The sequence below is a fragment of the Ananas comosus genome, linkage group 20 (genome assembly GCF_001540865.1).
Source record: "Ananas comosus cultivar F153 linkage group 20, ASM154086v1, whole genome shotgun sequence".
NCBI classification, from domain to species: Eukaryota; Viridiplantae; Streptophyta; class Magnoliopsida; order Poales; family Bromeliaceae; genus Ananas; species Ananas comosus.
In genome coordinates this window covers 837,026-861,029 of record NC_033640.1, presented here as the reverse complement: position 1 = coordinate 861,029, position 24,004 = coordinate 837,026, and the positions used below count along the sequence as shown (strand labels likewise).

The window sequence follows — 24,004 nt, the reverse complement described above, 5'->3', positions numbered from 1 at the left end:
GAGCTTTCTGTAATTTAGCCTGCATGTTTGGAGAGATACTGGTGATAATTTTGGATATTTATTAGAGGAGTAATAGTGGTAATTTTAGATTTCGGAGGGGCATTGATGATATTTTGAAGTTGTGGAGGGGTAAATTTGGAATTGCGTTTTTTTAATCTTATTGGGGAAGTTATTTTGTACCCACATCTCCTTACCTCGTCAACATCTTTCTCTATATAATGCGTGTCGGAGAAGCTACACGATCCCCAAACCCTCATCCATGGCTCCTCTCCTTCGCCCCCTCCTCCTCTTCCTCTCGATCCTCGTCGTCTCCTCCGCCGCGGCGGCGGCGGCGGTGGTGGAGGCGGAGGCGGAGGACCCGCTGATCCTCCAGGTGGTGCCGGACGCGAAGGAGGAGGGAGGCGTCGGCGGCGGCGGCCATCTAGGGCTCGGGGCGGCGGCGGTGGAGGCGCACTTCGTGAGCTTCGAGCGGCGGTTCGGGAGATCGTACGCGAGCGCGGAGGAGCGCGCGCACCGGCGCTCGGTGTTCGCGGCGAACCTCCGCCGCGCGCGCCGCCACCAGCGGCTCGACCCCGGCGCCGTCCACGGCGTCACCCAGTTCTCCGACCTCACCCCCGCCGAGTTCCGCCGCGCCTTCCTCGGCCTCCGCCGGAAGAAGGGCGGCGTCGGCGGCAGCATCTTCGGCTCCTCGCACGAGGCCCCGATCCTCCCCACGAACGATCTCCCCTCCGATTTCGATTGGAGGGATCAAGGCGCCGTCACCGGGGTCAAGAATCAGGTCCAAATCCTCTCGATTTGTGCTTTTTATGTTATATATGCATATTTGTAGTAGTAGTAGTTCGCGTGCGACGCATGATAATCTAAAGTATAATTTTAGTCCCTAATTATGATATAAATGCATCTAATTATAATCGTGTAACTCGTCAGAAGAAAATAGAGAGAAATCGAAGATAAAACCGCAAATTTTACGAACTCCGGCGATGCAGATCTATTCTAGTTTTAACTTTATGTAGCTATTTTTGTCAAATTGAGTATGTGATTTCCTGTTTAAAATGGTATTTAATATGTTTAAAATTTTGCTTAATCTCACTAATTTGTGTAAGATCTAATGGTTTAATGAGTAAAATGATGATAGTTACGTGCTCAATTTGATGGTATTTCAACGGTAAATCCTAATGGGGTTTTGAAACTATAGCCATGTGGTTGTAAAATTTGGCGCTTTGATTTAGAGAGTGATTAAGTGCAGTTTTTAGGGCTATCTTTTGATTTTAATTGAGTATCTGAACTTTTCTGGTTATGAAATTATATCTTTCTCGCTATTTTTGGTGGGACAAAAAATCATTCAACTGTTGTGACTTGTGATTCGTTATGTGTTTAGGGTTCGTGCGGGTCGTGCTGGTCGTTCAGTGCATCGGGGGCGTTGGAAGGGGCAAACTTTCTGGCCACCGGAAAGCTGAAGAGCCTCAGCGAGCAGCAGCTCGTCGATTGTGATCATGAGGTCTCTTTCTGTTTAGCTCCGCTAATCTCTTAATGGTGTTGATTTAATTAATTTTTCCGCTTTGTCCTTTTACCTTATGTGTTATTAGGTTTTGTATTTTCCTGTTTTTGCGTTGCTATTTTAGCAGTGTAAGATTTTTGTCATCTACTTGCAAGAAATCCTTTCACTATGTAACTCAGAAGAAAAGTAGAGGATTAGAATTAATGATTCCTTTTTGTACTAATGATACTTGTATATTTCTAATTGAAGGATTTGAGGCTCCACGTGGAGTTTTTAATAACTTTTCTTTATGTTGAATTAAAGTAAAATGAGAAGATCGAGACAAAACATTACAAGAAGAAGACAAAGAATGGATGATCTTTTCAAGGATTCTTCGATGATCTTCTCAAGGAGATCAGACGTCTAGATCCAGAGGATTCATTTCTTTCTCTTTCATTAGATCACAGATAATCCAAAAGCTTATAGTGTGAGGACACAATTATTTACACACATGCAGAGGATAATTATGGACTATTATTGGGTCCTTCGATAGCCTACCGTAATCACAGGCCTAGATATTGAAGGAATTATTGTTTTTATTGTAGCGTAAACCAGAATCCTCTCATCTTGCCTATCACTATAAAACAAAAGGAAAATTAGATTTGTTGTTTTGTGGAAACATTGTTGTTGTTTTCTTATTGAGATTAGTTTTCATTACTTATGGTTTGTCGCATAAGTAGTTTCCTTTGTTAATGTCTCCCTTTTTATTGACAGCCAACTTTAGCTAGGTTTCTTTTGGACATTGGCTTTCTCTTGTTGGTTAGTATAAACTGTCAACCGATAGTTGAGTGATAGAATTTTCAATATACTACCCAAAACTGTTGGTAAAATCATCTTTTTCAAGGCAGTCTAGGTATCTTCTACTAGACTCTTGTCTCTGGTAAATACTCGCAGTGTGGGTAACCGACTTCAAGTGAAAACAACTCTCGAGGCTACCCAAGTGATATTGTATCGATATCCATTCCTTATGTTGACAACGAAAAAAGAAATTGTAACCCTCGAGTGTTTGACGTATTTTCTAGGTTTGAGCTTTGCGCTTCGCCCAGCTGGATGTTAAATCAAATCAGTTGTCTCATACATGCACTGTTATGTACATTTTGCAGTGCGATCCATCAGAAGCGGATGCATGTGACCAAGGATGTAATGGCGGGCTAATGACTACCGCCTTCGAGTACCTGCTAAAATCTGGCGGCCTGGAGAGCGAGGCAGACTACCCTTACACCGGGACAGACGGAGGCAGCTGCAAATTCGACAAATCCAAGATCGCTGCCTCGGTTAAAAACTTCAGCGTCGTCTCAATCGACGAAGATCAAATCGCTGCCAATCTCGTGAAACACGGCCCTCTCGCAAGTAAATCATCTGTGGTTATATATTTCATTACCAATGCTAGTACTTTTCATTAGTTAAAGTAATAATACATTTTCACTAATGCCCGTATAATCTCTGAATTTTTCATATATACCCATGAAAAAGCGCTGATCGTTACAAAAATGTCCTTATCTAAAGCCGGGGTATCATCCACTTCATTCACTTACATTAATGATTATGATTTTGCGGGTATACATTTGTAAGATATCTTTAGTTACATAAATATCAGTAACTAGTTTGAATATTCAGCCGTCAAAAGCTCCGAGCTCGGAAACACGAATTTAAATTATCCTCATGAATACTTAGTTGGTTCACTCGGATATATCCGAAATGGTCGCTGATCTTCCTGTAAAACAACACTTCACCTGCAGTCGGGATCAACGCAGTATTCATGCAGACATACATCGGGGGAGTCTCGTGCCCGTACATCTGCGGAAGGCATTTAGACCACGGTGTTCTTCTCGTCGGCTACGGCTCCGCAGGCTACTCCCCCATCCGCTTCAAGGAGAAGCCCTACTGGATCATAAAGAACTCGTGGGGCGAGAGCTGGGGCGAGGACGGGTACTACCGGATCTGCAGGGGCCGCAACGTCTGCGGCGTCGACTCGATGGTCTCGACCGTGACCGCGATTCAAACCTCGCAAAAGTAGTAACCTCCTAACTGGTATTTACCCCCTTCTGTTTATAAACTGCATTCCGGTTATTCCACGAGCTTCGTAGGTGTGTGCTCTAAGTACTATGATCATTTGCTGATAACAAACACTGTTCTAAGATATTATGTGTGAAATTTGCATAAGATGATGTACTTCTATAAAGCAACTTATGTATGGGTTTCTAATATCTTTGTTTAGATGTATACTTCTGTGTGTTTAAATGGTTTGGTATGATTATGTTTCTTGTTAGGTCTAAAGATCACAATTATTCAATCGTTCCGTGCCGAATTTTTTTATCTGATTCAAACTTGGCTTCAATAATCTGAACTTTTCAGCGAATGCTTTCGATTTTTTTATCTGACTCTCGCGTAATCATCTTCGCATTTGCTCCCAAATAATGCATTGGAGTGAGAGAAATTGACTGCGAAATTGTGTCTGCGAAGCTGCTAAAATTACTAGTCATGCGATTAGACTAAAAATATGCTTCTATTTTTCCATGGGAGCGTGGAAATCTATATTTATATATATACATTATTTTTTATAAAATTTGTTATATGGGTAGTTCCTCTTTTATTCTTACCCTTTTTTTCCCCTCCCCTTTTCCCTCATTTTTTTGATGCTTCCCCTTCTTATCCTCTTATCTCTATTTGTCCACTTTTCAAAAAAATAAAAAGGAATGAAATAAGATCTTTTTATTCTCTTTCTTTTAATTCTATTTGTATTTATTGATGTCTTGTGGTAAGTTAAATTTTTTTAAAAAATTTAACTTTATCATTCTGTCTTTTATAGTATTAGTCAATCGCAATGTGTGGGTCACTTTACTAGTATTATTTTGGTAAGCGCAAGGTGATATTATTTGCGAAAAAAAAAAAAAAAGAGACTACTTTTCTTTATTAGTACTTTCTCATGGAACTAAGAAAAGAACAAGCCATTTTGCCTACTGTAGTATCACAAGAGAATTATTATTCTCTTAACCAGTATTTCCCCTCTCTTTTACCTCTTCTTCCTTCTACCTCCTAGAGAAAAAATTTTAAAATATACGGGATATATTGATGACGTGACATCACATATCAATCAAATATTTCTCTTTAGAGATATATATCTCATCATGATTATAAAAAAAAAAATTTTTATTATACTTTGTAAACAAAAAAAAAATACGATTGGCTTGTTATTAATGTCGTAGTGCAAGTGTAACAGTATAGAATTTGTAGTGTAAGCGTGACAGCATAGAATTTCTCCGCTTAAAAAAAATCACTGCAAGCGTGACCGTATAGAATTTCTCTGCTTAGAAAAAGTTACACTCAAAACTCTTATTTATTAAACAATTAGTCAACAAAAACCCTTTATCCTTTGACTATTGAGATCCAGATTTGAACGCTTGTCCGCCGTGACCCACCGACATAAAAAAAATCAACATAAAAAAAGGGGCTTTTTTCTTGGGCCTTTGGTTACCTCAAAATATTTTTTTTATAAATAGTCCCATCAAATTTATAGTTACAAATTTAGTCATATTTCTGCCATGCAAGTGTCACATCAATACATAATTTTAAGTTGAACAAGGTGAATCATCCACCGTGTTCCAACACGGTGAATGGTTCACTGTATTCCATATCTATATTCCCCTCCTTTTTCATTTATCATGTTCAAATACCTCCATATATATTTTTTATATTTTTTCGCAATACATATATATTGTATTTTCTCTAAATACGGTGAACCATTCACCGTGTTTAGATACAGTGAATGGTTCACCGTGTTCAACTTAACAAATTGGCCCCAGCCCCATTTACGTGGCGCTGGCGTGGCATCTGCGTGACAAGTTTAGAGCTATTTTTTGAAAATATAAATTTGTTAGGATTATTTTTAAACTAATTTTTCTTTTACTAGACCAAATGCAAAAAAAGTCTAAAAAAAAAAAAAAAAAAACCCTCCCTCTTATTCAACTATCTATATAGAATATAGAATATTCAGTACGGTCACATCATAAAGGTAACTTTAGGAGCCAAGTCTCTGATGTAGTCCCTAGGCAATAAAAACACGTCACTCATTCAATATAAATTTTCCACGCACCAATTGAGCCGTAGACCGAATATAAAATATAAATAAAAAATAAATTTCTATAATACAAACAATTATTAAAATATTTTATATTTTATATTATATTATACTATATTATATTTTATTTTATAATACTAATTATTAGGTATTTTATCAATCATCTAATATACTTACGATGTATAAAATATTAGTATATATAAGGTGCAAGCAAAAATTTCTCCTCTTTTTCTTAGAACTACGAAAAAGAGCTTTTCAAAAAGTCCGGTGAGTATTCTCTAGACTAAATGTATATAATTACATGGACCTCGTGCTTCAAATCTCTAATAATAATTTAAAATTTAATTCGGCAAATATATTTAAATTATTAGACTTCATAGCTTAGATATATTTAATTACATTTTGATATTAGAAATTAGTTCTCTAATATAAATTGTAGTATACGGTGTGTTAATATACATCATTTGTAAACACTAACATATTTTTCCAATAAATTTTAGTAAGGTACAGACGATCTTATATATTTGGCAACTTAGAATAATTTCTCCAATTTTAACTCTTAAATTAAAAATTTATTTATAAATTAGCTACTAAAACTATTAAGTTTGATTGAATTTTTAATTAAAGTTATTAGAATATTTAACTGTACAAATACTGAAAATTAAAAATATTAGTATAAAAAAAATAGCTTTTATAATATATAAAGGGAAAACTTCAAATACTCCCTCTGTGGTTTCGCAGTTTCTCACTTTAGTACCATGTGGTTTAAAATGTATCAAGTTAGTACCGTGTGGTTTCGCAGTTTCTCACTTTAGTACCCTGTGGTTTAAAGTGTATCAAGTTAGTACTCTGTGGTTTTATTTTTGCATCAAGTTAGTATCATGTGGTTTCATTTTTTTTTTTTTTATTATTCATTTCGAGGTATTTTTTTTATTAAATCAGTAATAAAGTTAAAACTAAAGGATACAAAGGGTACTAAAATGAATATTTGATAAACCTAGGTAGGGTAACTGAAGTTTTTTTTTGTATATAATTTAACGAAATATGAAGTTTTTTTTGTATATAATTTAACGAAATATTAAACCACAGGATACTAAAGTGAGAAAGTGCGAAACCACAGGATACTAACTTGATACACTTTAAATCACAGGGTACTAAAGTGAGAAACTGCAAAACCACATGGTGCTAACTTGATACACTTTAAACCACAGAGTACTAAAGTGAGAAACTGCGAAACCACCGGAGTATTTGAAATTTTCCCATCTATAAAAGAATATATATATAAGTTGGTTTTGTATTTTTCATTATAATTTTTTCAATTTTAAAATTTTAAAAATTATATATATTAATTGATTGAAATACTATCTACCCAGCAAAACATGGGTTCTATTCTAATAAACTATAAGAGTGGGCTCAACCTAACAAGTTCCCAGCTTTTCCAATAAAAAGAGAAATTTGGGGTTAAGCAGCAGAATCGCACCGAAATTTGATTACTTTCAAAAAAGAATTGCATTCACATATACGCATTAATGTTGTATGAATTTCACAGATTTAAATACCCTCATATATATATATATATATATATATATATATATATAGAGAGAGAGAGAGAGAGAGTTGAGCTAGAATACTATCGGTAGTAAACGAGCCGTTTTACTACCGATTTGTTTTCGATGATAGAGCTTCCAAATTGACGGTCGGCTCCGTTAAATATAATCTAAATCATTTAAACTACCTAGAAATCAAATTTCACGCACTTTCGATATTGTTCTTTTATCCATCAAGTGAACAAAAAAATGAATGGCTGAAAATGAATACTTTTTAAAAAATGATGATAGGAGTCTTGTAATCAAGATCAAGAGTATAGATCTTGTTTTAAATAGTTTAAAGAATTTTCTAACAAAAATTCAATTGATTTGGATATCTTTACGCCGTTAAACGAGAAAACGCCTCTTATCGACCATTAAAATTACAAATTTTGAAACCCTTTGATCATTAGGCAAATGATGTCGAAAAGATTTGAAATTTGATTTCTAAACACTTCAAGTGGTATAGATCATGTTCAACGGAGCCGATCGTCAATTTGGAAGTTCTATCATCGAAAACAAATCGGTAGTAAAACGGCTCGTTTACTACTGATAGTATTCTAACTCAACTCTATATATATATATATATATATATATAAAATATATATATAACGAAAAAGAAAAAGAGGAAAAACAAGAGTCACATTTAGGGGAGCACCAATATCACACGTATAAATGTCCATTCGCGACGAAAATAACCATAAAAGCATATGAAATAGGCATATTAACGGAGATACAAAAGGCAATAAATTATTACCGCGACGATAAATAGAAAATGCTTCAGAGGTTAGACCTGATGAAGTTATGCTTAACGGAGTTCCCAGGGACTACTACTCATACTTCCCATTTTAGTTTTTTTTTCCTTTTTTTCTAGCCGCCGTATACAAATTTAAATGGGTTCTATCATCTCTTTCGTGGGGAAAATACACAGAGATAGCCCCAGATGTTCGACGGCGCATTTCGACAGCTACTGCGGCTGATGATTTTCCACTCGTCTCTGGAAAAGGAACGACCCGAGCAGCACGGCAAAACCAGTTATCGCGATCGTGAAGAGCAACTTCTTGTGCGACGACCCGCGAGCTTGCCTTCGCGGAGCGCGCTCTTCCCGCTCGGGTATTCCCCTCGTGCTTCAAACAAAAAAGAAGACATAATGAGTCCCCAAAAGTAAATGACACTGATACGAAATAGTTCGATTCTGTTTTCTTTGACTCCGAAACCACAAATTTTACAATAATTTTAAACCAGTAGAGCTACTAGAAACTTGCTAAATGCCAAATTTTACGATAATTTCATCTGGAACCAGCAGTTTAAGCCATCTATGGCTGATTCAAAATTCAAAATTAAATGTCTCCGTAGAAAGCAGAAGACACTTTCTAGGTTACCACGACGTACCGTACCCACAATACTGGTTTCTCTCTAGGCATCATTGGTTGGTATATTGAAGCTTAAATGCTACTCATGGGAACTGCGAACAAGCATTTTGGCGTGGTAACATCAGCTTAAAATACAAGACCTAGTTGAAGGGAATTACTCAAGTGTGGTTAACATTGGTTTGGAACCTCTATACTACTTCAGATTTGTCGACATCCATGCGCAATCAAATAATGCACATGCAAATATGTATGAAAGGTTTTGAAGTATAAGAGGGACGGGTTTTGAGGAGCAAGTCAACATCAAGGTAATGTTTGGGTTCGGGATTAATATACGGGGTATAGTGCAAATATCCATAACAAAAATACTAGTTCCTCGTATTATCCCTGCTTTGTTTGGTTAGAAATATTGAAATAATAGTGATTAGTTTGGGATATTTTCCACCGTATTCCTTGGAATTGCTTTGCCCGGGAATAGCACGGCTACGGAAATTCAATGTGGCAATTCAATATTGGGATATTTAGGGCGATACAGGGAAAATCTATGATTATCCCCACCCTATTCCCTAACTAAACACTGCATAAATGGGGATGGAATAGATTTCCTATTCGTTAACCGACAAGAAACAAGTATGAAAACTTCATAGTAATTTGAAAAGTGATCACAACCTAGAAGCTTAATTCATTAAATTGCCTACAATGATAAGTAAAGATCAGCGATAGATGGGTAATAATATGAAGCCTAAAATGCGGTCAAGAATTTAACAATTCCAGCCCCTGAAGTTTGCAATAAACTGTACCTATTGCCTAATAAGGAAGTTTTAAGAAAGAAACCGAAGTGATGAAATTTTATATTTTAAATGGGATATAGATATTTCCACGTTTTATTAGGGGAAAAATGAAAATCATGGAAAAATTAAAAAAATATAAAGATGATTGAAGTAAAATAACAAAGAATAAATTTCCACAGGTCTACCTCGAAGACTCTGCGGTGCCATTTGAGTTGCTATGGAACTGGATTTCGTGGTCAATCTGTTCTCGGAGTCTAACATACTTATTGCACATGTCGCAGTACTCCGTTCGGTTTCCACAAATTTCCTATAAGTTTACAATCAATCAGATCACAATGGGACGTGCTTGGAAACAAATTTAAAATTTCATTCCCGTCCGGACTAAATATAAAAATACCTGATGTTTAAAGAGATCAACCGCTGGTAATGGAAACTCACAATATTCACATGTAACAATTCTTTGCGGGCATTTTTCACCTTTATGAAGAGGCCAAGCCTCACGTTCTATAGTCTCGCTGCATAGTGAGCAATTCACCTGAACGAGGGGGAGATTAAGCTGATTACCATCTCATATGAATTTAAAAGCTATTAACAAAAGTAAGGAGGCTAAATCGACAACAAAAGAAAGATAAAAATAATCAGATAAAAGTCCCAGTAACAGTAATTTTATATGGACTACATATAGTCCAACATAGATTTTTGGCTATGATATAATATAGGATAACGCTAAAACCAAGGGAGAAAGATACATATGTGGTTTACTGATTTGTTTTCTCTTTCAAGGTAAATTGTCTTTTTTGCTGCATTCGAAAGTCAAATGCTTGAGACTGGATTTCTATCACAGCAGCTGTTACATGGCTGCTTATTAGAACGATGATTAAGATATTTTTATGCATCAAAAATCTTAGATACACCGCTAGTGTCCAATTAACAAAGCTTTGGTATGTAAGTAGCGGTGCAGAATAAGAAGCAACTTCTTGCAGTTTCATCTGGAAAAGAACAATTCTGGCTAACAACTGCAGAGATAACAGGAAATATATAATGGCTTTGAACTGTATTAAACCTATTCTTACTTCTTGGGAGGCGTTCGGGCAAATTTAGGGAACTTACGAGTAGGATCTGGGTAAGGTTGGGAGATGGGAAAGACACTAGGTTTTTGGAATGATATTCGGATAAGAGATTATTCTCTAGAAATTCAGCTTTCTAAATTGCACAAGATTGCCAGAGATTGGACACATCAGTGGCTTATATACGACTGCTTAGGCAGGTATGAAGTTATGAACAGTATCGAAACTGAGATATAAGAAAGTGCTCACTGGTATAGCTGCAAAGGAAACTAATAAGCTGCAGACTTTACTATTTGCACTATGTGGGAGAAGAGAAAAGATATGAGAGAATCGCCTTTGCAAGGAGGCTCGCTAATAAGGTATGCTACAAGATCCATAATGCTTAAGGTTAGAAGCATATGTGCAAGTGGAATATTGGAAAGTACCAGTATTTATTAAGATTAGACTTTACTGCCAGTTATCTCTGAAGAACAGAAAATCAATTATAGGCAATTTGATTAAAATGGATGAGGTGAAGTTACAATTTTTTTTTTCCTTCTTTTCTGTTAAGCAAGAATAGGAAGGTGTAAGAACGACTTTCCACTCAAAAAATTCCAGCATTAGTGGGCAAAGATATACTTACTGTTGATGAAATACAGTTCATAAAGTAAAAATAGGAAAGAAACAAATTATTGGATCAACATTTATTAAAGACAGCACCCAGAGCATCCACAGAATAAGGAACCTAGAAAAACTGATATGTTTGGATCATCAGTAATTTACCGGAGCGTGGCTTTCGTCGTAATGTTCATCAAGAAGCTTTCGTGGAACCATATCTCCACATACTGAACACTTTTGAAGATTGCGAGAGCAGTGTGCATAGTGCAAATCGATGTTTGAAGTTGGAATGTCTCTCTCACTGATAAATAACAAAATCATCCAAGGTATTAGGCAAAGCAATTTCCCAAAAAATAGTCTTCCTCAAACATAATTTTCATTCTTTACCTTCATAAAATCATGAATTGCATTAGAATGTCTAGCGGTAGTGGCAGTAGCAAAAGTACAAAAGCTACTTAATTATATGTAACGGAGCACAAGATTGTGTAGATATTGACATGTCAAATCACTCAAGCATCTAAAAATGCCTTAATAACAAAGGCCGTCCATACTTATCTCTCAGCACCTTATTTTTTAAATTAGGCTTAAGTCTACTTCATGTTATAGCATGAACTATAAATATTATTAATATACAAAGATTATCATGTCATCTATCTAATTGATGCCGCAAGAGCTTTAGCTTTAGTTGGTTTTCCCATAACAATAGGTCATTGGAAACTAAAGTCCGAACATTCATCAAACTCAAAAAACCATTATCTTCACAAGGCACTTCTAGTAAAAAGCTTTGATCTTATCACTCTGTAAGTTCATTCTAAAGCTACAACCTCTACTATACCAACTTATTGCGTCCTTTCTGTAACCTTTTTCTTTACCGTATTCTATTTTCAACAACTCAACTAGGTTGATTCTAAATTTTCAATTGTATTTATATCCATTTTGTACTCTTAGTTTACAGTTTGTTCGACAAGATTCATCCTCAATTGTTGGGACATCTAGCAGTTTCACTAGATGCAACATGTCAACAACATAACATTATCATCCAAATAAAATTTTGCATCAAAATTTTACAATCAACCCAAATTTTCGGGCTTATTTGAGACAGTACTAAAGTTCAGGGTTGAAATTGATTAGGTAAATTTGTACGGAGATCCCCTCAAATTATAGGCTTTTGTGAAATATATCCCTAAATTTATTTTCTGCACTGAAACCCCTTCAACTTTTGATTATCTTTATTCAAGTCGTTCACACGAAATAAATTGAAGATTCCCTAAACTTAATAGCTATTTCATTAAACTTAAACGGTTTTTCCAGTTCCTTAGTTAATGGCAATGTTCATTCTAATTGTAATTAACATTCGATAGATAACAAGTTGTTTACTTTTAGCAAAATCTCCAATACAAACGACCGAAATAATTCAAGTCAAAATAATCAAACACTAAGCATGCATCACTCAAAAAACAAAAAGAAAGAAAATTTAAACTTGAGGGGTCGATTACAAAATGGGTTACAATTAAGGCTTCTCCTTAGATTTTTACCCACTTTTTCATGTAAGTGGGGCGATTGAGATATGAGAGCCTCATAATCATGAGAGATATGCATAGATTGCTACATGCTAACATTTAAAAAAAAAGAAAAAAAGAAAAAACCTATAATCACATAAAAATGAGAAATTGAAGCTAAGTGATTTAGCTGAATCATGTGAGATATACATATACATAGTTTGCTACATGCTCACATAAAAAAAAACCCTAAAATCACATAAAAGTGAGAAATTAAAGCTAAGTGACTTAGCTCAATCAAGTGAGTAATACAAAGATTGCTACATGCTACCTAAAAAATCCCTAAAATCACATAAAATGAGAAATGGAAGCTACGTGATTTATACATAGAGTGCTACACGCTAACATCAAAAAATACCTAAAATCACATAACAACAAGAAATAGAAGTCAAAGTGATTTAGCTCAATCATGTTAGATATACATAGATTGCTACATGCTAACATAAAAAGACCCCTAATCACATAAAAATGAGAAACTGAAACTAATTGCGAAGCCAAATCTACGATCCCCAATCCAAGGTCCAAAAAAGTAACCCCCAAATCGAAGATCCGAATATCGATCGATCGAACGAGAGGATTAGATCGATCAACACCAAATTTGGGATAAATCGAAAGAAAATGAAGTGAAAACTTGGGGCAATCACCAGTGATCGCATGTTATCGTCGTCGTCGTCGTCGATTCCGAGGTGGTCGCCATGAATTGAGCGAGAGAGAGAGAGAGAGAGAGAGAGAGAGAGAGGTTAGGGGTGATCGCGGAGTTTTTCGTTTTTTTTTTTTTTTTGACTCGTAATTGGGGGGATTTATATAGGTATATTTATTTATAAATTAATTATTAATAATTAAATTTATGATTTTTTTTTATTTTCGTAGTTTTTTTAATTATTATTTTAGGGTTCATGACGTGGCAAAAAGGGGGAGCTTATGATACGAGAAACTGTTGCGTGCACCAGATGTACCAGTACATCTCATGCACCGTAATTAACATTTAGTATTTACATTGGTAAAATGCTTTTATTGGATATATCTTTTGATATAATTTATACAAATATACATCAATTCGAGCTCTTTTTCTTTTTAGGACAAAATTTATTTATTGGATTTAGGATATAAAAAAATGTGCCCAAATATCCTTATATAAAGGTAAATTTTTTTAAAAAAATAATAAAAGTATCTGAATATGATAAAATTATGAAAAATCAAAATAAGCCTTTAATGAATTGCTAAGGGCCTATTTGGTTTCTCGAAAAATAGTAGAAAATTATTTTCGGAGCAAAAAGTTTTTCGTGGAAAAGAAAGTTTTTAGTTTCTGCTGTTTGGTTAGACGTCATAAATTATTTATAATATAAGTAATAATAATTAAGTAAATAAAAATAATTTTAAGTATAATTTGGTTTAGATAAAATAGTTTCATAAAGGAGATGAAGATGATTAACAGATAAGAAATGGAGATAATTACGCATATAGTTTGGGAAGATAAAGATGATTAAGATGACGGTTGGATGGTAAATATATACTAAAAATTTTCGTTTTTACTCCTCAAAACACGTTCATAAGAAAAAAAAAAAATTTCCGAACAAAATGAAAAATGAAAAGAAAATTTTTTCCTAAAATGTGAAAAATTATTTTTCAAAAAATCAACTTTTCCTGCAAACCAAATACACGAAAAAAAATTTTCCACCCTAAAATAAGTTTTCTAGGGTATTTTTCGAGAAACCAAATAGGCTCCAACGGTTGGCAAAAACTTGTTTGTCACTCTTAACAAATATATGAAAATATTTAATTCACAAGTACTCTGCAAAAGGTTAAAAATATTATAAATACCCACATAAAACCATTAATATCATAATTATCCTTCAAAATATGTACATTACTCATATTTTGCAAGGCTAAATATAAAAAGTTGAACTTTTTGTAGGAATATATTTATTATTCGATGTATTTATAGGGAGCTGTATGCAATTAATCCAAAATAAAAAATGCGTACGCACCGCGCACCGGGTGCATGGCATGATTTCTGACTGATGGACGGCCCAGATGACCCCAAAGTGGGTTGGTTTGATGAGGTTGAACGGTGGATGTGTGTGTGGTCCCCACACACACATGTATTATTTTATGCATTTACGGGCCACCTACCGACCTGCCTCTTTGTTTGGAATTTAGGTGAAGAAACAAAAAATATAAATATAAATATAAATATAAAAATATATACAATTTATTTTAACTATCAATTATTTATTTTTAAAAATATTTGATTTTACTAATCTAAATTTATAATTTATTTGATTTGATTTCGTTAATGATTTTGCAATTTCAAATTTCGAATGCGGTGTTTATATTTATAAATTTAATTAGTATATTTTATATACTTAAATTTTGTATCAGGGAACAAGCAAATGACCAAGATCAAACAAATTAAAATTTTAGATATTAAAATTAAAATTTTTTTAAAAAAATTAAATAATGTATAGTCAAACCAAAATGATCTATAGTGAAAACGGGGAACAAAATTAAGAGAAAAATGTTTTAGCTTTAATTCATAGTTAGAAAATAATAATTATTTTGTAAAAATTTAAGCTACATAGAGAATTATTCTTAATATTGTTATATTGAATATATTTTATTTTTACATTTATATTTATAAGAGGGTGGAAGCTATTTTTCGAAAAAAATTATAAAAAATATTTTTTTTCATTTTTTTGTTTTTTAAATAAAAAATTTAAGACAAAAATGAGAAGGAGATTTTTTTCATAAAATCTTGTGAAAAATATATTTTTCTCCATCAAAGGAACAAAAAATATTTTTCTTATCAAAAATTTTTTTTTTCAAATATTTTTCAGAGAACCAAACACGTCCTAAGTCTACGAAAAAGAATCACTTGGACTTTTAATACTTTGAGTGGGCCGGACCGGACCCGAACCTCGAGCTTTAGCCCGACATGGTTTGACCCGACCCGGCCCGTTTTCGGTCCTAATAATCTAATTAACTAAAATGATTTTTTAAAGTACACTTCAATTTGCCACATGTGGTTTATCACATTTTCACTTAACCATGCCATAGTTTAAAAATAAAATAATTTTATCATAATTATTCTATAATTTTATCGTTGTTTCACCATAATAACTTATCATTTAGCGGGACAGTAAAGCGATATTTTTTTCAAATCTCAGAGTAGCACAATATGCGATTTTACAGTCCAGTAGTGTACAAAAAAGTATCGCTTTGCTGCTCTTACTAATATGCTCTTATGGTAAAATATAATATTTTAAATCATAGAATGGTAAAATGAAAAATGTGCTAAAGCACAAACGTAGTACCAAGGTTTTTTTTTTTGTATTTAGCCCCTTGAATTTTTTCTCCGCAGAATGTATTTATATTTGTAGAAATAATCTTTTTTTCCGCAATACAAGCACCACGTTGAACAGAAAGAGGTCATATTAAATTGAACGCGAAAAATTTAGTCATTGTATTTAAACATGTTGACTGAATTACCGCAAACAGTGACTAAATCACTGCGTTCAACTTAAAAACGCTTATATGGCTCTCTAATGTCCAATATAGCGCCCGCATGATAAAAAAAGGATTATTTCTGTAAATATGAATTTATTGGAAACTATTTATAGTAAAAAATTAAGGAGGCTAATGCAAATGAAAAAAAACCAAAATCTCTTAAATCAACACCAAATGAGAAAAATAAATAAGAAAATTAAAAAAAGGGTAAAGTTCAAATACCTGTCATTGTGGTTTCACACTTTCTCACTTTAGTACCATGTGGTTTAAAATGTATCAATTTAGTATCCCGTGGTTTTGCACTTTCTTACTTTAGTCCCCTGTGGTTTAAAGTGTATCAATTTAGTATCCCGTGACTTTATTTTTCTCTTTTTATTATTTATTTCATTAATTTTTTTCGTTAAATCAGTGACAAAGTTAAAATTAAAGAGTACTAAAGTGAATATTCGGTAAACCTAGGTAGAGTATCTGAAGTTTTTTGTATATAATTTAACGAAATATTAACGGAGGAAAAAAAAATCAGTAACAAAGTTAAAACCAAAGGGTACTAAAGTAAATATTCGATAAACCTAGGTAGGGTATATGAAGTTTTTTGTATATAATTTAACGAAATATTAACGGAGTAAAAAAAAATCAATGACAAAGTTAAAACTAAAGGACTCTAAAGTAAATATTCGATAAACCTAAGTAGGATATCTGAAGTTTTTTGTATATAATTTAACGAAATATTAATAGAGGAGCCGACGAAAAGAAAAAAATGAAACCACAGGGTACTAAATTGATGCACTTTAAATCACAAAATACTAAAGTAAGAAAATAAGAAACCACATAGTATTAAATTGAAACATTTTAAATTATACAATACTAAAATAAGAAAAAAAAGTACAAAACCAAGTTTTTCCAAAAAAAAAAAAAAANAAGGTGCATCTTTTTTTTTTCTTTTTTTTTTTTTAACAGATCACAAAAAGTGTCTTTTGTGGGTGTCCCTGCTACAAAGGCAACAAGAGACCCGTGAACTTCATAAATTTGTTTGTGCTCATGATACAAAAGGAGAATTTATTTTCCACCCATGTGAGTGAGTTTGGATTATTATGTGACCACCTTTTCCTTTCTCTTTTTCCTTTATTATTTTTTTGGTCTACTTGTTCCATTATTATTCCCCTTCATATTAATCCTGCATTAAAAACATGTAGTTTGGCTCCCTCCTCCTCAGGGAACTAAAAGTGCTAAAAAATATTCTAGAAGGAGCCAAGCATTAATTGTAAGAGCTTATTTAGGTCTCACATTTTGAAACTTGATTTAGTTAGTTAGTTAAATGTGTTTTTTTTTTCATAATGTTTGGTTAAGTAATTGGAAATTAGGTAGAGATAATTATGGGAATTTTTATTACTTCACTCCTACTTTAATCGAGTGTAGCATCACAATAGGCTAAATTACATAAAATTTTTCTGTCAAAATTCGATTTTTTACTTTTTCCTCCCGTCATTTAAAAACCTATATTTTACTTTCTTGTAAAATGAAAAATGTTCACTTCGCCCACTGCCGTTAGTAATCTGTTAGGGTTCCGTTTATAAAATATTATTATATATTTTTTTATACCAAAAATGCCCTCAGCCTTTTCTTCTCTGAACATGATAAGGAAAAAAAATGGTGAAGGGCAAAATGGTCATTTTATCATTACAGTTCACACCGTACCCCTGTGAACATCTTTCATTTTATGAGGGGACAAAGTATAAGTTTTAAATGACATGAGGGAAAAATGAAAAATCGGATTTCGACAGGAAGATTTTCTGTAATTTAGCCTTCAAAATATAATATGATTTAAACTCAAAGCTTTTTATTCTGTTACTCTACAAAACGGTTATTCACCTCTAAATTCTTAGAATACTAGAGGCAATATTGATTTTTTTTTTTTTAATCTTTGATAGTTAATGCTAAATTAAGAGGGATGCAAACGGATGTAGGTTGATGGAGCTCCCACCTTGATCTGTTCCGAATGGGGATGCATGTAGGGACTGAAAAGAAGGAAAAAAGATAATTCATCTTGAAGTCATTCCGATCAGCTAAGAAGGTATTCAATTTTTCTAAAAAAATTCAAAATTTAATTTTTTTGACTACAAAAGTATTTTCTATCCAATTGATTTTTTTTAAAAAATAATTTTTTATTTTTTGAAATTTTTTAATTCAAAAATAAAAACTACAAAAAAATAGTTTTCATAATATTTTTGAATTTTTTTTGTTTTTTTTGGAAAATCAAACACATCCTAAGTAGAGCATGAGGCAGAAAACCCGTTCCTTCCCTTTGTTTGTTCTGATTCCTCAAAAATTCGTGGAAAACTCGCTCTCCGCCTAGTTAGTCTCAAATGAAGTGATAAGTGAAAGCAAAATATACGGTAAAAATTCATTCTATTTGCATCCCTCTTTTTCTTTGTTTTTGAAAATTTAGGATACCTAAGCGACTGTTCCTAAAGTAAGTGGCAAAGGGTTTGTTAGTTGATACCCGAGGTCCCAAGTTCGAATCCTAGTTGATTCACATTTTCAACTAAGTTTATTTCTAAATGAAGTAAAACAAAACGGGTAATGTGCTACCTATCTCTCTCAAAAAAAAAAAAAAAAAGATACCTAAGAAAGTTACACATGTAATTATTTGTAAGCTAAAAAGATACATCACCATAGTGGACCCAATTGAGAATCTCTAGGCAAGTTTTTGGCTCCTTACTAATTTTTAACCTTCTCCATTTTGCTCACATGATTCTTGTAGCACCAATGTAGCCTATTTGGTTTTTTTTTTTTTTCAAAAAAAAAACAAAAACAAAAACAAAAACAAAACATCAAGAAATATAGAGTTTCTTTTGTTGTGGTTTTTTACTCTTGCCTCATAAGTACTATGACTATTTTGAGCACTAAAAAATGTTCTTGAATGGTTTATTTTAAGCGATTTTAAAATAAAAAATGTGAAGCTTTCGCTGTAACGAAAAGTTTAAATAAATTTGTGGGTCCTTAAATCAAAAGCTTAAATTTTAATTTTTTTAATTATATAAATTGTTAATATTTAGCCAGCTAAATTGAGTTGTGGGATTTAACCGTAATAATTCAGTAAGCTCAAAAAGTTACAACAAATTAAAATTTAATGAACGAAATATCATACGGCTCATAATTTGAGAACCAAAAGTATAATTTTCCCTATATAAGAAGTATCTTTTAACAAAAAAAAGCTATTAATATTTTTTCAAAACTAGAGAATTGAAGAAGTGCTAGAAAAAATGTACCAAGTATCATATGAAAAAAAATAAAAATAAAAATAAAAATAAAAAACAGAAATTAACAGTGAAAAGGTTACATTGATTGATTGAAGCATCTGAATTTAACAACAACTAATTAACACAGAAAATAGATTCACATAACTGCTCAAGAACACAAAGCAATATTTTAAAAAAAGTGGATTTTGATTTGATTTGATTTGAATCCATCCATAGGCTTTTTGCAGCAGCTGCATCAGAAACCCCCCATTCTATCCCCCACTGGTGTCTTTATAACCTGCAGTATCTGCACCACTTCCGCCATCGACGGCCGGCTCGACGGTATCTGCGACGCGCAAACCAACCCCAGCTTGAGCACCGGCAGCACCTCCTCCTCGGGGAACGCGTTGTCCATGCGCCGATCGACGACGCACCCGAGCGCGTTCCCCTGCTCCAGCGCCACCCGCACTCGGTCGATCAGTATCACGACGTCGTCCTCCCCGTACTCCACGGGCCTCCTCCCCGTCACGACCTCGAGGACCAGGATCCCGAACCCGTACACGTCGCACTTCTCGTTGATCCGCAGGCTCTGGCACGCCAGCTCCGGCGCGACGTAGCCCATCCCCCCCTGAAACCGCGCGCTCGCGACGTGCCTGTCGAGCTTCGGCAGGAGCCGCGCGAGCCCGAAGTCCGACACCATCGGCTCGCCGCTCTCGTCGAGCAGGACGTTGCTCGGCTTGATGTTGTAGTGGATGATCGGCGGTCGGAAGGATTGGTGCAGGTACGCGAGGCCCTTCGCCACGCCGAGCACGACTTTGAGCCTGTCCGGCCACGAGAACAGCGCCGCATCCTCCTCGTGGAGCCTCGCGTGGAGGCTCCCGCGGGGGGCGTAGTCGGAGATCAACAGCTGAAGCTGCGGAGTCCAGTAGTATCCTTTCACCGGCATCAAATTCCTGTGCCGCGCCTTCCCTAGGGTTCGAACCTCGCGATCGAAATCGTCGTGGGAGTTCACTACGTTCGCGGCGAGAAGCTTCTTTATCGCCACCGCCCTCCCTTCTCCGACCGACGCCTTGTAGACGGTACCGAACACTCCGCGGCCGAGCTCCGCGGCTTTGCTCAGCAGCGCCTCTGCGCCTCCGACCGTCTCGACTTCCGACCGCAGGCTACTCTTCTGACCGAATAAAACCGTCTTTCCGACCGCGGGCGATCCGGTCGACTTCGTCGAGCTCGAGCAAATGCTCTCCAACGCGTTTTCCAGCAGCCCGATCCTCCGCCGCGCCGATATGTTGAGTAGGGTGACCACCGCGACGCCGACGAGTATGACGACCGCGGCGGAGATCGCGACGATGGCGGACACGCTGAGGAAGTTGCGGCGCTTGGCCGCGGCTCGGCCCGGGAAGTCGACCAGCTGGTTCGCGGCGCCGCCGCTGCGGCCGCCGTCGCGCGGGTACGCGTTCGGGTCGAGGACGAGCGGTTTGGGGACGTTCATCCGGCACGGCTCGGCGACGAGGGGGCTGCAGATGCCGAGGTTGCCGTCGATGGCGCTGCTGTCGAGCGTCTCGAATACCGGGCCGGCCGGCAGGCGGCCGATGAGGCGGTTGTGCGAAATGTTGACCGCCAGGAGGTTGTCGAGCCCCGCAAGCTGCGGCGGGATCTCGCCGGTCAGGTTGTTGTACTCCAGCCGCAGGATCTCGAGCTTCTTCAGCTCCGCCATCGCCGCCGGAATCGATCCGCTCAAGCTGTTGTGCGACAAACTCCTGCATTAACCAAAATTAATAATAATAATAATAATACTAGCCGTTACAGACACTCCTTATCATATCTTATGCTTTCAATCTAACTATCTAAATTTTATAATTTTAAAAAATTTATTATAACTCGAATAAATTGTGAAAATTCAAAAGTAAAATAAGATTGTAGATCGAAAATTCGGTGTCAAAATATAGAGAATCATGAATTTGAGTTCTACCACATTATTAGCATTCTCTGTGTACATACTAACTTAATTGTTTTCTTATTCTATCTTATTATTTCAACTCAAACATTTATTAAGGCTTCGTTTGATATTATCGTTATTTTTTTATATTTTTAAACATTAATATTATATAATTTAATGATGCGCTGATAGGATGAATTTTTTTTTATCATAATTAATTATCTTGCAATGCATCCGATTAATAATTTTTTTTTAAAAAAAGTTCAAAGTAAAAAAATAAGTTTAAAATTTTTATTTTTATTGTCAAATAAATGTTTGGGATTGAAAGATTGCAAACAATGTAGTGCTACCTCTTGCATTTATTTTACATAAAAATTCTATTTGAAAAGATAAAAAATAAATACCGTATCAAATGAGACTTTAAACAACCTATAATAAATTAAAAAAAAAAGGTATATATAAAGCCTCTAAAAAGGTAGTGCACAAATATACACACAGTTACAAAATGATTGCTCAATTATATGCAGCAGCTATAAATGATTGCTATTGTTAAAGTATTATAGAAAAAAAAATATATATATTATAATAATTTAAGCTATCAGATAACGGTATTTTATATATTTATATTCAGCGACCGCTTACAGCAAGTAGAGTGAGGAGCAATTTGCGATCTCCGGCGGGATGGCGCCGGAGAGGGCATTGCCGTCGAGCTGGAGCACCGCGAGGCTCCCGGAGTCGCACAACTCGCCGGGGATCGGCCCGTAGAGCGCGGAGCTCCGGAGGTCGAGCACCGAGAGGTTCCGGAACAGCCCGAGCTCCGGCGGCAGCTGCGTCCGGAGCTCGTTCCACGACAGGTTGAGGTACCTGACGTTGAAGAACAGCCCCATCTCCGCGGGGATGTTCCCCGCGAACCGATTCTCCGACAGGTCGAGCCACCGCAGCGCCTCCGCCAGCCTCGCCGACCCCGCGGGCACCGCCCCGGACAGCTGGTTCGACGAGAGGTCGATCGACTCCAATCCCAGATCGAACAGCGCCTCCGGAATGCTCCCGGAGAGCGCGTTCCCCTTCATCCGCAGCTCGCGGAGCCGCGCGCACTGCGCGAGGGAACGGGGGATCGAGCCGCCGAGCCGGTTGTTGGACAGGCCGAGGTAATTCAGGTCCCTCAGCCCGCCGAGCGTCTCCGGAAGGCTTCCGGAGAGGTCGTTATCGGCGAAATCAAGAAGTTGTAGAACCCACAGATTGCCGACCCACGCGGGGAGGGGTCCGGAGAGGCGGTTACCGGCGGCGGAGAAGGAGACGAGGGAGGAGAGGAGGCGGAGGGAGTCCGGGAGGGGCCCGGAGAAGGCGTTGCGGCTGAGGTCGAGGGCGGCGAGGTGGCGGCAGGCGCCGAGGTCGGGGGGGAGGGGGCCGGAGAGGCGGTTGCGGCTGACGTCGAGGAGCTTGAGGTTGCGGAGGGCGGCGGCGCCGGCGGGGACGCCGCCGGAGAAGTCGTTGGAGGAGATGTCGAGGGCGCGGAGGCGGGCGAGGGACCAGAGGCCGCCGGCGCCGGAGAAGGGGACGGGGCCGGTGAGGCGGTTGTTGGAGAGGTTGAGGTGGAGAAGAAGGGGCGTTGAGGAGGAGAAAGCGAGGGGGATGGGGCCGGAGAGGGAGTTGTGGGAGAGGAGGAGGAAGCGGAGGGAGGAGGGGAGGGGGCCGGGAGGGTTGGACGGGAGCGTCGAGGAAGGCGGAGGGAGGGAGAGAAGGGGGAGCGTCGGTATAGAGAGGGGGCCGAGAGAGGGCGTTGGTAGGAGAGGTCGAGGGAGCGGAGGGAGGGGAGGAGGGAGAGGCGGAGGGAGGGGGCCGGAGAGTGTTGTTGCGGAAGGGACGAGGAGCGGAGGGAGGGACGGTCGTGGCGCGGGGGAGTGGCGCGGCGAGGATGCAAGGGAGAGGGAAGGCAGATGTCGAGCTGACGGCTCGGACGTGGCCCGGTTCGCACTCACGCGGTCCAGCCGCAGGCGGGTCGCGTCGGCCTCGACCGACGAAGAGCGCGCACGGACGGAGTCGGAGAGCGCCACCGGAACACCGATCAGCCAGACCTCGTGTTCAGCGTGCGGCACCGGGAATGTCCTCCGCCGCGGAGACATTGCATGCACGTGACAGAGGAGGATTAATGGGCGACATTGTTTTTTTTTTTTTTTTTTTTTTTTTTGTGCATTGTGTGGTGTGTGTGTGAGTGTGAGAGAGATGTTAGGGTGGACGATCGGGAGACATGGCGGGGATTTCGATGGGGAAAAGAGGAGGGAGTAAAAGGAAGGTGGTCACGCTTCTTGGGCTGTGGAGGCGAATGTTGAGATGCTGGGAGGGGGGAGAGAGGAGAGAGAGAGAGAGAGAGGGGGGATGTGAAATGGAATTTGAGTTGACGTGAATTGCGGGGTAGGGGATGGACAGGCCATAGGCCAGACCGGGCCGGAAAGGATAGGGATGGGAATTCATTGCGACCGGTGAATATATATATATATATATATATTAAATACGAATTAGACTAATATATTATAGAAAAACGCTCTTTTTGTTATCAAGCTTTTTAACCTTGGATGAAAAGTAGGGTCAGGGGTGATATTGTTCGGTTGAGTTGATGATCCCCCTAAGGGTTGGTGGTCTCCACTGAATTATTGTATTTATCAATGGTTAGAAATAATGAAAAGGTACAAAGCAAAACTTGGGTAGATACATAGATTTTAAGCAGCCCGCGAACTAA

At 37.3% G+C, this 24,004-nt stretch overlaps 3 protein-coding genes across 3 annotated transcripts; 1 reads left to right on the top strand and 2 right to left on the bottom strand.

The window, feature by feature from the left end:
• On the top strand, nucleotides 245-3,803 carry LOC109725960 (cysteine proteinase 1-like). Its single transcript, XM_020255372.1, has 4 exons — nucleotides 245-778; nucleotides 1,379-1,498; nucleotides 2,641-2,887; nucleotides 3,277-3,803. Exons 1-4 carry the CDS (start codon nucleotides 260-262, stop codon nucleotides 3,552-3,554), a joined length of 1,164 nt encoding a protein of 387 aa, XP_020110961.1. The 5' UTR covers nucleotides 245-259; the 3' UTR covers nucleotides 3,555-3,803.
• LOC109725751 (XIAP-associated factor 1) lies at nucleotides 7,847-13,353 on the bottom strand. Its single transcript, XM_020255087.1, has 5 exons — nucleotides 13,230-13,353; nucleotides 11,192-11,327; nucleotides 9,760-9,897; nucleotides 9,548-9,669; nucleotides 7,847-8,328 (listed from the first exon to the last, which is right to left on the bottom strand). The coding sequence occupies exons 1-5, from the start codon at nucleotides 13,280-13,282 to the stop codon at nucleotides 8,169-8,171; spliced, it is 609 nt and encodes a 202-aa protein (XP_020110676.1). The 5' UTR covers nucleotides 13,283-13,353; the 3' UTR covers nucleotides 7,847-8,168.
• On the bottom strand, nucleotides 19,389-23,390 carry LOC109726022 (probably inactive leucine-rich repeat receptor-like protein kinase At3g28040). Its single transcript, XM_020255454.1, is given in 4 exon segments — nucleotides 19,389-21,088; nucleotides 21,910-23,048; nucleotides 23,051-23,093; nucleotides 23,095-23,390. Coding segments are annotated over 4 exon segments (2,979 nt in total). The 3' UTR covers nucleotides 19,389-19,587.